General features: G+C 35.2%; 2 protein-coding genes across 6 annotated transcripts; both read left to right on the forward strand.

Annotated features, from left to right (window-relative positions):
* Positions 1-1,730: 1,730 nt before the first annotated feature.
* LOC109158319 (protein SULFUR DEFICIENCY-INDUCED 1-like) lies at positions 1,731-4,407 on the forward strand. Of its 3 annotated transcripts, none has more exons than XM_019306255.1 (5): positions 1,731-1,817; positions 2,261-2,479; positions 2,921-3,133; positions 3,225-3,380; positions 3,809-4,407. In XM_019306255.1, the coding sequence occupies exons 2-5, from the start codon at positions 2,381-2,383 to the stop codon at positions 4,226-4,228; spliced, it is 888 nt and encodes a 295-aa protein (XP_019161800.1). In that variant the 5' UTR covers positions 1,731-1,817; positions 2,261-2,380; the 3' UTR covers positions 4,229-4,407. The 3 variants fall into 3 exon arrangements, with proteins under 3 accessions (XP_019161800.1, XP_019161791.1, XP_019161810.1); XM_019306246.1 differs by lacking the exon at positions 1,731-1,817 and adding an exon at positions 2,125-2,260 and having other exon boundaries at positions 2,346-2,479; XM_019306265.1 differs by lacking the exon at positions 1,731-1,817 and adding an exon at positions 2,184-2,260 and having other exon boundaries at positions 2,306-2,479.
* Positions 4,408-6,582: 2,175 nt separating this feature from the next.
* On the forward strand, positions 6,583-9,939 carry LOC109158471 (protein SULFUR DEFICIENCY-INDUCED 1-like). 3 transcript variants are annotated; one of them, XM_019306398.1, is made up of 5 exons: positions 6,583-6,940; positions 7,057-7,269; positions 7,425-7,580; positions 9,334-9,708; positions 9,831-9,939. In XM_019306398.1, the coding sequence occupies exons 1-5, from the start codon at positions 6,785-6,787 to the stop codon at positions 9,858-9,860; spliced, it is 930 nt and encodes a 309-aa protein (XP_019161943.1). In that variant the 5' UTR covers positions 6,583-6,784; the 3' UTR covers positions 9,861-9,939. The 3 variants fall into 3 exon arrangements, with proteins under 3 accessions (XP_019161943.1, XP_019161924.1, XP_019161934.1); XM_019306379.1 differs by having other exon boundaries at positions 6,586-6,940; positions 9,307-9,708; XM_019306389.1 differs by having other exon boundaries at positions 6,588-6,940; positions 9,307-9,718.
* Positions 9,940-13,023: the final 3,084 nt, after the last annotated feature.

The following is a 13,023-nucleotide window of genomic DNA, read 5'->3' on the forward strand; positions in this document are numbered from 1 at the left end:
GTCTGATACTTTGGTAACTTTTTCTGATGCTTAATACAAATTGGAACAGACAAGCGAGTTGCCTTGTTTCCATGGTATCAATCGCCTTGTCTACAGAGGCGCTGAACGAGAACTCTCCTGGGTAAATTTCTTCCGAAAGGGGGATGGAGTGATAGGGATTGAGAGGAACTAGAGATTTGATTTTCTTAGTAACCAAGATAGAGCAAGAGCAGACCTAAGCTAAAAATTCCCATTGGGTTGTTCTGGTTTTGAACTTGCTGCCTGAAACAAACAACCTGAACTATTGTTTCAAATTATCCATTTCCTGTGACTGCAAGCTCATTTAGTTCCCTTTTTGTTGAGACTGTTTTTGATATCCAACACTCATTTGCTGTACTTCTTCCTTTATGTATTGACTACATACACTTCTATTCTTTGGCTGACTAAAATCTATCTGCATAGGTATCAAGCTCCATCTTATGTGGAACAAGGAAAACAATATTACTACCAATCACAACCGCAACCTCCTAGACAATCTGGTAATGAAGGTGAAGACCGCAACCCACCCACTACACATAGAAAGGAGTTTATTGTGAACATATCAAAATATATCGATAAGCTTTTTAACTCCAATTGAATTTCGTTTATAGATTCTTATGGTCAAGGAAGAGGTTGTAGTAGAGGGAGGGGAAGGGGTTGGGGCAGTTGTGGATATGGGAATCATCAGGGAGAGTACCAAAGGAATTTCCAGGGAGACTATGAGGGGAACTATCAACGAAAGTATCAAGGTAATTTGATTTAGGGGGTGTTTGGTAATAGCTGTGATACTCCATTTGTTTCATTTTATATGTCCTACTTACTATTCGTTGGTCAAATCAACCATTTCTTCTTTATTTATTTTCTTTATTATTTTTTACTTATTTTTAAATTTGACTTTTTGTGTTTAATAGTACTTTTAGTGTAATTTCTAAATATATAAATTTTGCATATTAATATTAAACTTAATATTATGAAAATTTTAATTAAAAATAACTTCAATCAAGCCTCGTTAACCGAACCAGACACATAAATGGGACGGAGGGAGTAGTTGTTAGCTGATTGGGTTAATGGGTTTGACTAGTTGATTGTAGAAAGATGTTTGGTAAATTAGATGTTAGCTGATAGCTGATTACATATAAAATGACTTTTTCAAAAAGCTGATAAAAAAACTTTTTTGTACAGCTTTTTAAATTTTAGTATTTCAGAACAATAAGTTGTTACAAAAAGCTAATTAATCAAACACATTATTCAACTACGTCAAACAATTAATAGTGGTCAAACAAGCCAAAATTCACTGGTAGGCTAACTATTTTACCAAGAGTTTAGTCTATTTAATTATAGTGTGTTTGCTGTGCTACTGTCTGCATATGTCTAATATATTTAGCACCTTGTTCTTGCAGCAAATAGTGGGTACACAAACTGGGGACGAGGTGGTTTACTTTTGAATTAATTGACAGATATTCTTCAATACCTCATGTCCTCATTATATTCATTTGTGTTTTTAGAACTCATATCACTATACAGAATTACAGATAACAGTTCAACTTAAGTAATTGTACTATTGTGCTTTCCTATAGGTTCAGGATATGGAAGAAGCAGAAATTTGGGGTGTTTTGATTTACGATAAAAGTCCACAATCACTATCCGAATTCAGGTGATAGAGGCTATGGCCGAGGGCATGATAGGATGGTGGCAATCAAGCATAGCCTTCGTTGGATCTGAAGCTTGCCTTGCTTTTTGTCAGGAGTCTGTTCTAAAATGCACTGTTATCACAGGCAAAACTGTGTGTATATTCCAAGGTAAAGTAGATATCATTGATATCTTTCATGTTTTTGGATAGAATTTACTATTTGAAATTATATTATTTTATTCTTTGACGTGACGATCAATCATTAATTATTTCATACTTTAAAATTCTTTATCTGTTTTGAACCTTCCAAGGCCTCATAAATGAAATTTTCTTTTATTGATATTACAATATGACAATAGTTATCTATATATTATAATATAATTGGGTATTCTTTCAAAACAAATTAAAATTAAAAAAAAAAAAATTGGGTAGTTATCTGATGATATTTCACTAATACATATAATGAGGACATATTGGGCAGAACTTGGACGGGGAATATGTCCAGATTCACCAATGCACTTAGGCGAATGAGTACTATATATTATATAACACTGAGAGAGACAGCGACGCCTCACAGTTTCTATCTTCTTCATTTCATCATTACCTCTGTAGGTACTCCATCTTCAACACTCTACCTAGCTAGCTCATCCATCCATCAGATACAAATAAAAAAGGTACCAAAAAGAGTAAGCACCAAGGCACGGGGAACTCAGATCGAGAAATATACTGGAGATGGAAGCTTCAGCTGTAAATCATCCTCTGCTAACGCTTCATGCCATTCCTAAAGTCCCTTCCGGCGATGGTCCCTATGTTCGAGCCAAGTATGCTCAGGTAATTAAACTCGTTTTTTTAAGATACAATCAATAATATGTATGTATGTATGTATATATGTATGCATGTACTTTAGGTGAGGATGTGAACACAATCTATTACAAGAATGCACACGAAATTACTACAGGGTCTCTATCGTTGTCTAGACATGTTTGGTAGTAGATTGTGTGAATTCATGTAGTAAATTGTGTGCACTCATACAGTAGTTTGCAGGTTTTCACCTAAGATATGGTTCTCATATGAATGCAAACCTATATATATATCCACTAATGTAAGCTTAATATGAATTTGCTTGCATGTTGCATTCGTACCAGATTAAGCCTTCAATTTTACAATTGTATTAGTACTTTGTTTACCAATTGTTTTAATAGGTTGTGTTATTAGAAATTTGTTTACAATTTTGTGTAACCATTTTTTTTTTTTTGGTATGTGTATATATAGTTGGTTGAGAAGGATCTGGAAACAGCAGTAATATGGTTCTGGAAGGCCATAAACGCAGGAGATAGAGTAGGGAGTGCCCTAAAAGACATGGCAGTAGTGATGAAACAGCTGGATCGCTGTGAAGAAGCCATTGAAGCTGTCAAATCATTTCGAGGTCTCTGCTCATTCCAGTCCCAAGATTCCTTCGATAATGTCCTTCTCGATCTGTACAAGGTAGTTAATTAATCCTCCTAATTAACTACCAACGATATAAGCAAATTAAAGTGATTTGTTAATTACAGTAACATATGTTTATTATATGCAGAAATGTGGGAAGGTGGATGAACAAATAGTGTTGTTAAAGCAGAAGCTGAGAAAGATATACCAAGGGAAGGTCTTCAATGGCAGACCAACCAAGACAGCTCGCTCCCATGGCAAAAAGTTTCAGGTTTCCGTCCAGCAAGAGACAGCCAGAATACTGGTGCGTTAGGTTATTAATTGTTTCCTTAACTCAATAACCAACCACCCTAGCTCTTCCCTTGCTCTAAAAAAGAAAATCATTAAATAATATATTTTTCATTTTCATAATTTGTTAAATTAGAAAATACTTTATCTTAAGTGAAAACTTTTGTTTTTATAAATTCATCGAAAAAGACAAAGAACAAGGAACGAAAAACAAATTACATATAATGTGAGATCGTCGATATTTTCAAAAAGACATAAGCTGGAACACACTAAAAAAGAGTTCTGAAATTTCGAGTGTTGAATTAATCAATTTGTAAAATAATGATTGCAGGCTCTAAAGGATAAACTAATTAATTTTATATTATGCATGATTGGTTATTGATTTGCTACTAATTCATTTTGATTAACATTAACTAAGTACGGAGTATTTATTACACGATGCAGGGTAGTTTGGGGTGGGCCTATATGATGAAGTCCAACTTCATAACGGCAGAAGTGATATACCGCAAGGCCCAAATGATCGACGCCGACGGCAACAAAGCGTGCAACCTGGCCTACTGCCTGATCAAACAATCCCGGCACGACGAGGCCCGATTCTTTGTGGAACAAGTATCGAGCGGCAGATACCCGGGGTCGGACGAACCCAAAACGAGAGCCCGGCTCGAGGAATTGGTTTCGGAGTTGGACTCGGTACAGCCCCCATGCTTCATGCAAAACCTTCCCGGTCCCGGGCTCGGGCTGGAGCTGGACGACGACTTTCTCGGTGAGCTCGATGGGGTGATGAGCGAGTGGGGTCCACCCAGATCAAGAAGGTTGCCGGTCTTTGAAGCGATCACTCCAATCAGAGATCAGCTGGCTTGTTAATTTTTAGTATAAGAACAAAAACTGTGAATATTAGTTTGGAAAGTAGTGGAAAGCATGAAGCATTGATTAATATATATATCATAATAACATCAAGATATTTGGGCTCCAAGTGCTGTTGTATGTAGACCTATTGTATGTCCAGGTTCATCTGTTTGAATAATAATAATTACTCCAAGGAAGACGATGACCCAAAAAATAAGGGATAAAAAGGTGAAAGAATTAGTTTGATTATATCACATCATAAAATAAACATCAAATAATTTTGGAATAAGGGTCAAATAAGCCATCTAACTGCACACAATAATGCAATTAAGCCACTGAACCTAAAAAAATAACAATTAGATCCCTAAACTAACAATTTTCTTGCAATTAATCTAATTTATAAATTTTTTAGGTTGCTAGCAGGTCACCTTTTAATTTAAAATATTTTTTTTAAATTTAAAGTATTTTTTAAAATTTTATTATTTAAAATAATTATTTAATTTTTTTAAAAAAAAAAAAAGAAAAAAAAAAAAGAAAATCGTCTCCGGCCATGGATTCGTCTCCATGGCCGGAGACCTCTTCGTCTCTGGCCATGGATTCGTCTCCATGGCCGGAGACGAAGAAGTTATCTTCGTCTCCATGGCCGGAGACGAAGAGACTCTTCGTCTCCGGCCATGGAGACGTAGATAACTTCATGGTCTCCGGCCATGGAGACGAAGAGTCTCCTCGTCTCCACTTCGTCTCTGGCCGACCGGAGACCTCTTCGTCTCTGGCCGGCCGGAGACGAAGAGACTCTTCGTCTCCGGCCATGGAGACGAAGATAACTTCATCGTCTCCGGCCATGGAGACGAAGAGTCTCTTCGTCTCCGGCAGTGGAGACAAAGAGACTCTTCGTCTCCATGGCCGGAGACGATCTGTTTCCTTTTTTTTTTTTTTTAAGTTTTAAATAATTATTTTAAATAATAAATATTTTAAATTAAAAAAATATTTTAAATCTAAAGTGACCTGCTAACAATCTAGAAAACTTACAAATTAAACTAATTGTAAAAAAATGATTAGTTTAGGGATTTAATTGTTGCTTTTTTTTTAAGTTTAGTGGCCTAATTGAATTATTGTGTGCAGTTGGAGGGCCTATTTGACCCTTATTCCAATAATTTTTACACTTGGTGATTTTATCTTTTTCTTTAAAAAATGTGAATATAGAAAGATACGAACTTAATAATTAATGTGATTTATAAATGCAATTGTCAAAATAAGGTGGGTTTGACTTAGTTGACCTATCTCGTCATTTAGTAAGTGAAAGATGGCAAATTAAATCATGTGATAGAGTAAATTATTTTGAGTTGGGTAAATGGGATCACGAATTCAATTAGATGTGAAATAATATGATTGGAAAGTTAAATAAAGGTCCGACCACATAAGGTATGGAAAATAGATGAAGGTGATTGATGCAGTCGAGAAGTTAATGAGCGGTACGACTATGTGAGGTCGGGAGGCACCGAGATGAGTGGTGTATTGGGGGGCTAAAAGTCTCCCCAAATGTGCAATAAATGTCCTTTATATAGGAATGGGAGATGGGACACATGTCGGGTGCTCAACATGTCCTAAGGAGATCATGCAGTGTAGCTAGGCTTGCCACGTGTCCTTAGGGGTTTTACTACGTGATGGGATGCTTGGTGGTCATTGTTTAGTTATGGACGACGTCGGTTGTGCTCGGATTTGGTTGACTTTGTTTTGATGTTCATATCTCGATTGGCGTCCCGATCGGACAAGGTCGAGAAGTCTACACAAAGAGGCCGATAAGTTTATTTGATAATGAGAACGGGGTCGGGAGGTTTACTACTAATGAGATCGAGAGGTCTATTTCTAATATAACGAGATCGGGAAGTAGATATGTCCCTTAAGCTCGGGAAGTACACTAATGAGATTGAAAAATACATTAGTGAACTGTGTAGGCAAGTGGGTTGCCCACTAGTGTTTAACCCCTATCCCTACATTATAGTTTTCACTCCCTAATAACTACTTCATAATACAATACGGAGTATTAAACAAGGGAGATAGTGGGAAAGTGGAGAGGACATAGGATAATGACAATAACTAAATATTTATAACAATAAAAAATTAAGAATTATAGTAAAGATTCTAAAACAATTATTAATTTTTACTTTTTTGAATTGGATTGAGATGAAATTTTATGAGCATGTTATCACGGATTGGTTTTGAGTTTTGACAGCTCTAGCCTCGATCAATCTACCGCATCCGCAGCAAAAGAATGTAGACGGGAAAGCAGACCATGTTCATTATAAAGCTTGGTCAATGCCGTCAATAATTTAAAAACATATCAAAAGGGCGAGTAGCCCTTGCGTGGGTCCTCTGTACGAAGGAGACAACAGCTGCAGTCTGTTTATACCTCTCCGATCCATATACATTGCTCTTCTGATATTCTTTCTAGATTTTTACACTAAATATCTGGTTCATCCACCTCCGGCACCGGCACCGGCACCGGCAGCTCACTACTGCTCGATCAGTGAAGCTCAAGGAAGCCGCCAATCTAACCAACTGTAATATATATAAATGGAGATGGAAGGCGCATCTGGAAGCCATAACAGAAGTTACAGACCTGCAGAAGGAGAAGGAGAAGAAGGTGAGAATACTAAGGAGCATATGTATCACGCGATTCACAAGGTTCCTTGCGGCGATGGTCCTTATGTCCGAGCCAAGCATGCTCAGGTTATATAATCAATCACCATCATCATCAATTTCAATTCATTGATTATGTTAGGTTTTACTTTAGTATTGATTTGATTCGGTTATAAGTTAGCTGGATATGCATATATGAGGTGTAGTTAGTCGAGAAGGATCCAGAAGCGGCAATAGTGTGGTTTTGGAAAGCCATAAATGGCGGCGATAGAGTCGAGAGTGCTCTAAAAGACATGGCGGTAGTGATGAAGCAGGTCGATCGTAGCGAAGAAGCCATTGAAGCCATCAAATCCTTCCGAAATCGCTGCCCCTCACAGGCTCAGGACTCTATCGATAATGTCCTTCTCGATCTATACAAGGTACGCATAAATTAAACAAGCCGATCGATCGAGATCAAAACTCAACTTAATTAGTTTGTTTATGATTCAAAATTTGAACATCATATCGCGTTCAAGTTTGATCTACAGTAAATGAGTAAAGTAGTATTCATGAATTCGTATTAAACACGGTGCAGAAATGCGGGAAAATGGAAGAACAGATAGCGTTGCTGAAGCAGAAGCTGCGACAGATATACGAAGGGAAGATGTTCAACGGCAGGCCAACCAAAACCGCCCGCTCCCATGGCAAGAAGTTTCAGGTTTCCGTTAAGCAAGAGACCGCCAGAATACTGGTATGTATAGTATATCGTTATATAATTAATACGGAGTATATAACTGCTTTTACTTCCGTCATCATTCTTGTCCACTGTCTAGATAGTCATGTCATTGTCGGCGAAAATTGAACAAAAGTGATTCAATCTAAACCGACTCCGAAATATTTGTTTGATTTTACTTTCTAATTTTTGTTAAATTAGATCCAATAAGAAACTATGTCTTAAATCTATTTGATTAGCCGTTCATATATCATACTTAAAATTTTCATTTTACTCACGGACTACAAAATATTTGATAAATATTTTATAAACTATATAATAAGTTTGGTGTAAGACCATCTCATGTTTTTAAGTAAAATATAATTTCTTATGGATCTATAAAAGTATTACACGTCTCAGATCACATAAAACAATCTTACACAAGATCATCTTATATTAAATCATTACTGGTGATTTTGTTGGGATCGGGTATGAAAGTACAGAACAGGGTAGGAAAATAGTAGTATTGTTGCTAAGGGAGTTATGCCCAAAAGAATACGTAGGCCCGAGATAATGGCCGAGAATTGAATCATAGTATATGAGCTAAAAGTTAGGACCTTGAGCTACTAGACCAGGGATTGAATGAACCAATGGATGATCTTTAAAGGAAAGGCAAGGGTGCCTTATATATTGTTGAAGACCTTCCGGATGATTGAAAAATGTACAACATCGATTTGCCTTTAATATTGGCAATATACGTGTTTCCCCGCTACTTGGATGTCAACAATCTCCACACGGATAAATAATGCATCTTACCTTTTTGTATGTGATATCTTGAGTGACTTGGGTACGTGGTTGGTATTGGTATCTAGATTATTATACTAGAGGTCGCCCCCTTGCAATAAAAATGATCCCCACTTGGACTAAAACTTTTCCAATAAAATAAACTCTCTATCCTCATTAATTATATATATGAACTATATCAAATCATTATATTAATGAAGGGTGTGCTTGTTTGGAATATCGAAATCATGATTGGAATCGGATCACACATTGAGCAATTGGAATGAATTTTAACAAAATTGTTGAAAAATAAGAGCAATTTGTTTGTTTGTTTTTTTTTTTTTTTTTTTTTTTTTTTTTTTTTTTTTTTTTTTCATTCTTCATATTGAGTCATTTCATCCTGATTTAAATTTGAACCCAACATAGTAAACTAAACAAGGTAATTGGATTTAAATATATCCAAAAGTAGAGTTCAAAACCGTACCGCAGAACCAAATACATAAATATTTCATTACAATAGGTTAGCAAGTGAGAATACACAAGAAAAAGTGCATTATCACACAAACTACTACAATGAATTGTACTATATATATATATATATATATATATATATATATATATATATATATATTGGTTCGTGAGAACAGGTCTTCCCGTGCGGTCAGTGCGGCATGCACCATTAGGTATGTATAAATGTACCATACAGGGTGCATTTATGCATACCTAACGGTGTATGTCGCACTGACCGCACGGGAAGACCTGTTCTCACAGGAACCTGACCCTATATATATATATATATATATATATATATATATATATATATATATTAAATGCACTTTTACATATCACTTATTTTTTGGAAACTTTTACTATACATATCACATTTGTGCATGAGCTTTCATACCTGAATGCTAGCTGTGCATGCACGTTCATACCTGAGAATATGTATTTTACAAAACGTGAAACAAGAGCTTTGGTACAGGGTAGTTTGAGCTGGGCGTACATGCAGATGTCGAATTTCATGGCAGCGGAAGTGATATACCGCAAGGCTCAAATGATCGACGCTGATAGCAACAAAGCCTGTAATCTGGCCTACTGTTTAATTAAACAATCCCGGTATGATGAGGCCCGCTCACTGCTTGAACAGGTTTCCTCCGGTGGCTACCCGGGTTGGGAAGATCCAAAGATTAAAATCCGGGCCGAGAGTTTGATGACCGAATTGGATGCCGTACAGCCTCCATGCTTCTTGCAGGATCTCCCAGGCATGGACTTAGAAGATGATTTCGTTAATGGGCTCGATCGCCTCATCGCTGAGTGGGGTCCACCGAGATCCAAAAGGCTGCCCATATTTGAACAGCTCACTCCATTTAGAGATGATGATGAGGTGAGGTGAGGTATGGCTTAGCTTCTTAAACTTTAATAAATCTCGATCATAATGTAGGTGTTGGAATTTATTGGGTTCATCTTATCTTATTGATATATATTGTGAATAATATTACTTTGCAGGGAGAGAGTCCCGATGTTGATAAATCATAATAGTCTATAATTTGTGGTGACTATGGAAGCTATTTAAACTTGATTATACCTAAACAGATCTGAGGTTGATTTTTATCGAGTTGGTTGTGATCCTATCGGAGTCCTGAATCTGTGTTAAGTACTTAAGTTGGAGGTGAAATGAAATTTAATAGGCACACAATCGTTATGCGTTGGACCCGTGTCCAGCATGCTTGCTGGACACGAGTAACAGTGCCGTTAGGCACTGTTATCTTTTTTTTTTTTTTTTTTTTAAATTTCAGACTACTTTGTTATAGGAGTATATGTTCATAATTTTATTACTATATGTTAATAATTGTACATTCATAACTCCATAACTGTACATTCATAACTCTATAACTGTACATTCATAACTCCATAACTGTACATTCATAACTCCATAATTGTACATTCATAATTTTCGAAGTTTTATGTTCAAAATTTTAGAGCTCTATGTTCATAATTTTATCACTATATGTTCATAATTGTAAGTTCATAATGTTAGAATTCTTTGTTCATAATTCGATCAATAACTGTACATTCATAATTCCATACTGTAGATTCATAATCTCATAACTGTAGATTCATAACTCCATAACTGTAGATTCATAACTCTATAACTGTACATTCATAACTCCATAATTGTACATTCATAATCTTCGAAGCTCTATATTCACAATTTTAAAGCTCCGTGATCATAATTTTATCACTATATATGTTCATAATTGTAAGTTCATAATGTTAGAGCTCTGTGTTCATAATTTCATAATTGCATAACTGTACATTCATAATGGCATAATTGTACATTCATAACGGCATAACTGTACATTCATAATCCAAAAAAAAATAACGCCGTTAACGGCGTTAACGGCAAAACGCGCGCGAATATTTTTTTTTAACTAAATGACGCGTTTTTTTTGAAAAACGACGTCGTTTTGGGCCCGTGTCCACAATTCATTGTGGACACGGGTCCAGGGCATAATTTGCCATAGGCACACTGGTGGGTGAACTAGTTTTGGGCTTGTGCTAGTCTCAGTGGGTTTATAATAGGTGGGCCTAAAGCAAATGAGTTAATGGGCAATCGTTATACCCTACACCACGGCGCACATAGCACTATGCGCCGCGCGCCTCCCAAAACGATGTCGTTTTGGGGTCGTTTTGGGAGGCGCGGTAGGAAGTTGGTGGGATTATGTGTATTTGTTCACACAGTTATGTGTATTGGTTCATACAGTTATGTACATTTTTTTATACAATTATGTACATTCTTTTTATACAATTACTAGTATTTGCGCCCGTGCGTTGCACGGAATGAATTTGTTATAAAATTTTTAAAATATTTATATCGATATACAATTGTATAAATTATAAAATCGAATATTATATAATATAATTGAAGAATTGAGTTGCACCGATTATGTTTTTTGATGTTATCAATGCTTGAATTCGAATAAATAATTGCCCAATTAATAGCTAACGTGTAGATATACGCATTCGGTGTTGCAATTTTAGAGATTTTATATATCAGTGTTTATAATTTGTATTAATTGGGTTAATTAGCTCGTTGTCTAGCAACTCAGTTATATAAATTATTTATACGGAAGATATATTTTCTATGTAGATAAGCTATATAGCAATTTTGTCATTTTTGTATGTAAAAAAAACATAATATCAATGGCTTAAATTATACATTATTGAAAATCTCTTTATAGCTAGACGACATTGGTAGTAGTAACGGAATTTTATCCATCATCGTCTAAAGTTAAAACTATCAGATTATCAGAATGAGTGATTCGGAAAAAAGTAACATACAATTAACCGTGATTAAAGACTGATTTTTTCCAGTAATAACTCAAATATTATATAGTGCAATTAAAGATATGGTTTCGCCCGTAAATTTGTTGTAATATATTATGAATATCTGGATTGATATATAATTATTTAAATTAGAACATTAAATATTATATAGTGCAATTGAAGATATAGTTTGGATCGTTTATATGTTTTGATGTTATCGTTGCTTGAATTTAAACAAATAATTGCTCAAATTAATAGCTAATGTGTAGATATACGTATGCAGTGTTGTAACTTTGAAGCTTTTATTTATCATTGTTTAGTATTTTTATAAATTAGGCAAACGTGCTCATTCTTTAGCAACTCAGTTATATGAATGAATTGCTATCCTAATTCATTTGTTCACACAGTTATGTGTATTGGTTCATACAGTTATGTACATTTTTTTATACAATTATGTACATTCTTTTTATACAATTATGTACATCCGAATCAGAAAATTTGTGTGTATTATGTTAATAGTTGATGTGTATTATGTTAAAAGTTTATGTTTATTATGTATTATGTTAGATTATGTGTATTATCTTTTAAAAAGAGTATGTATATTTTGTTATATAATTATGTACATTCATGTATACAATTATGTGTATTCTAGTATAACATTATGTACATTCTTGAACAGCGGGTTTTTATTTAAAGAAAAAACTACTGCCATTAACTGGGGCGGGAAATTTCAAAAAAAATAAAAAATAAAACGACGTCGTTTTGCATCTGGGCGCATAGTGCAACGCGCGCCGTGGTGTAGGATATAAATTGCCGTTAATGGGAGAATTGATCAGATAGGGTGGGCAAATTATGTTGTGCATCCGTATGCACCATGCATGGTGCATACGGATGCAAAAACGACATCGTTTTATTAAAAACGCGCGTCTCCCCTTAAAAAAAAAATTCAGGTTTGATTCCCAGCAACAACATATGAACTAAAATTCCAGAATCGATGAACTATAATTCCATAATCGATGAACTATAATTCCATAATCTATGAACTAAAATTCCCGAATCTAATCTATGAACTAAAAATTCCAGAATGAATGAACTAAAATTCCAGAATCTATGAACTAAAATTTCAGAATCGATGAACTACAATTCCAGAATCGATGAACTATAATTCCAGAATCAATGAACTAAAATTCCATAATCTATGAACTAAACTTCCAAAATGAATGAACAACATAATGTTGTTGTTGGAAATCGAACTTCATTTTTTTTTTAAGGGGAGAAGCGCGTTTTTAATAAAACGACGTCGTTTTTGCATCTGTATGCACCATGCATGGTGCATACGGATGCACAGCATAACTATCCAATGGGGTGTTAG

The sequence above is a fragment of the Ipomoea nil genome, unplaced genomic scaffold, assembly GCF_001879475.1.
Source record: "Ipomoea nil cultivar Tokyo-kokei standard unplaced genomic scaffold, Asagao_1.1 scaffold0302, whole genome shotgun sequence".
NCBI classification, from domain to species: Eukaryota; Viridiplantae; Streptophyta; class Magnoliopsida; order Solanales; family Convolvulaceae; genus Ipomoea; species Ipomoea nil.

Bases quoted from the DNA above. Each gene is read 5' to 3' on its own strand.
- LOC109158319 (XM_019306246.1), top strand. From the start codon at position 2,146: ATGTCCAGATTCACCAATGCACTTAGGCGAATGAGTACTATATATTAT. The intron at 2,480-2,920 runs GTAATTAAACTC...GTGTATATATAG, and splicing joins TTCGAGCCAAGTATGCTCAG to TTGGTTGAGAAGGATCTGGA. The intron at 3,134-3,224 runs GTAGTTAATTAA...TATTATATGCAG, and splicing joins TCCTTCTCGATCTGTACAAG to AAATGTGGGAAGGTGGATGA.
- LOC109158471 (XM_019306379.1), top strand. From the start codon at position 6,785: ATGGAGATGGAAGGCGCATCTGGAAGCCATAACAGAAGTTACAGACCT. The intron at 7,270-7,424 runs GTACGCATAAAT...AACACGGTGCAG, and splicing joins TCCTTCTCGATCTATACAAG to AAATGCGGGAAAATGGAAGA. The intron at 7,581-9,306 runs GTATGTATAGTA...GCTTTGGTACAG, and splicing joins AAGAGACCGCCAGAATACTG to GGTAGTTTGAGCTGGGCGTA.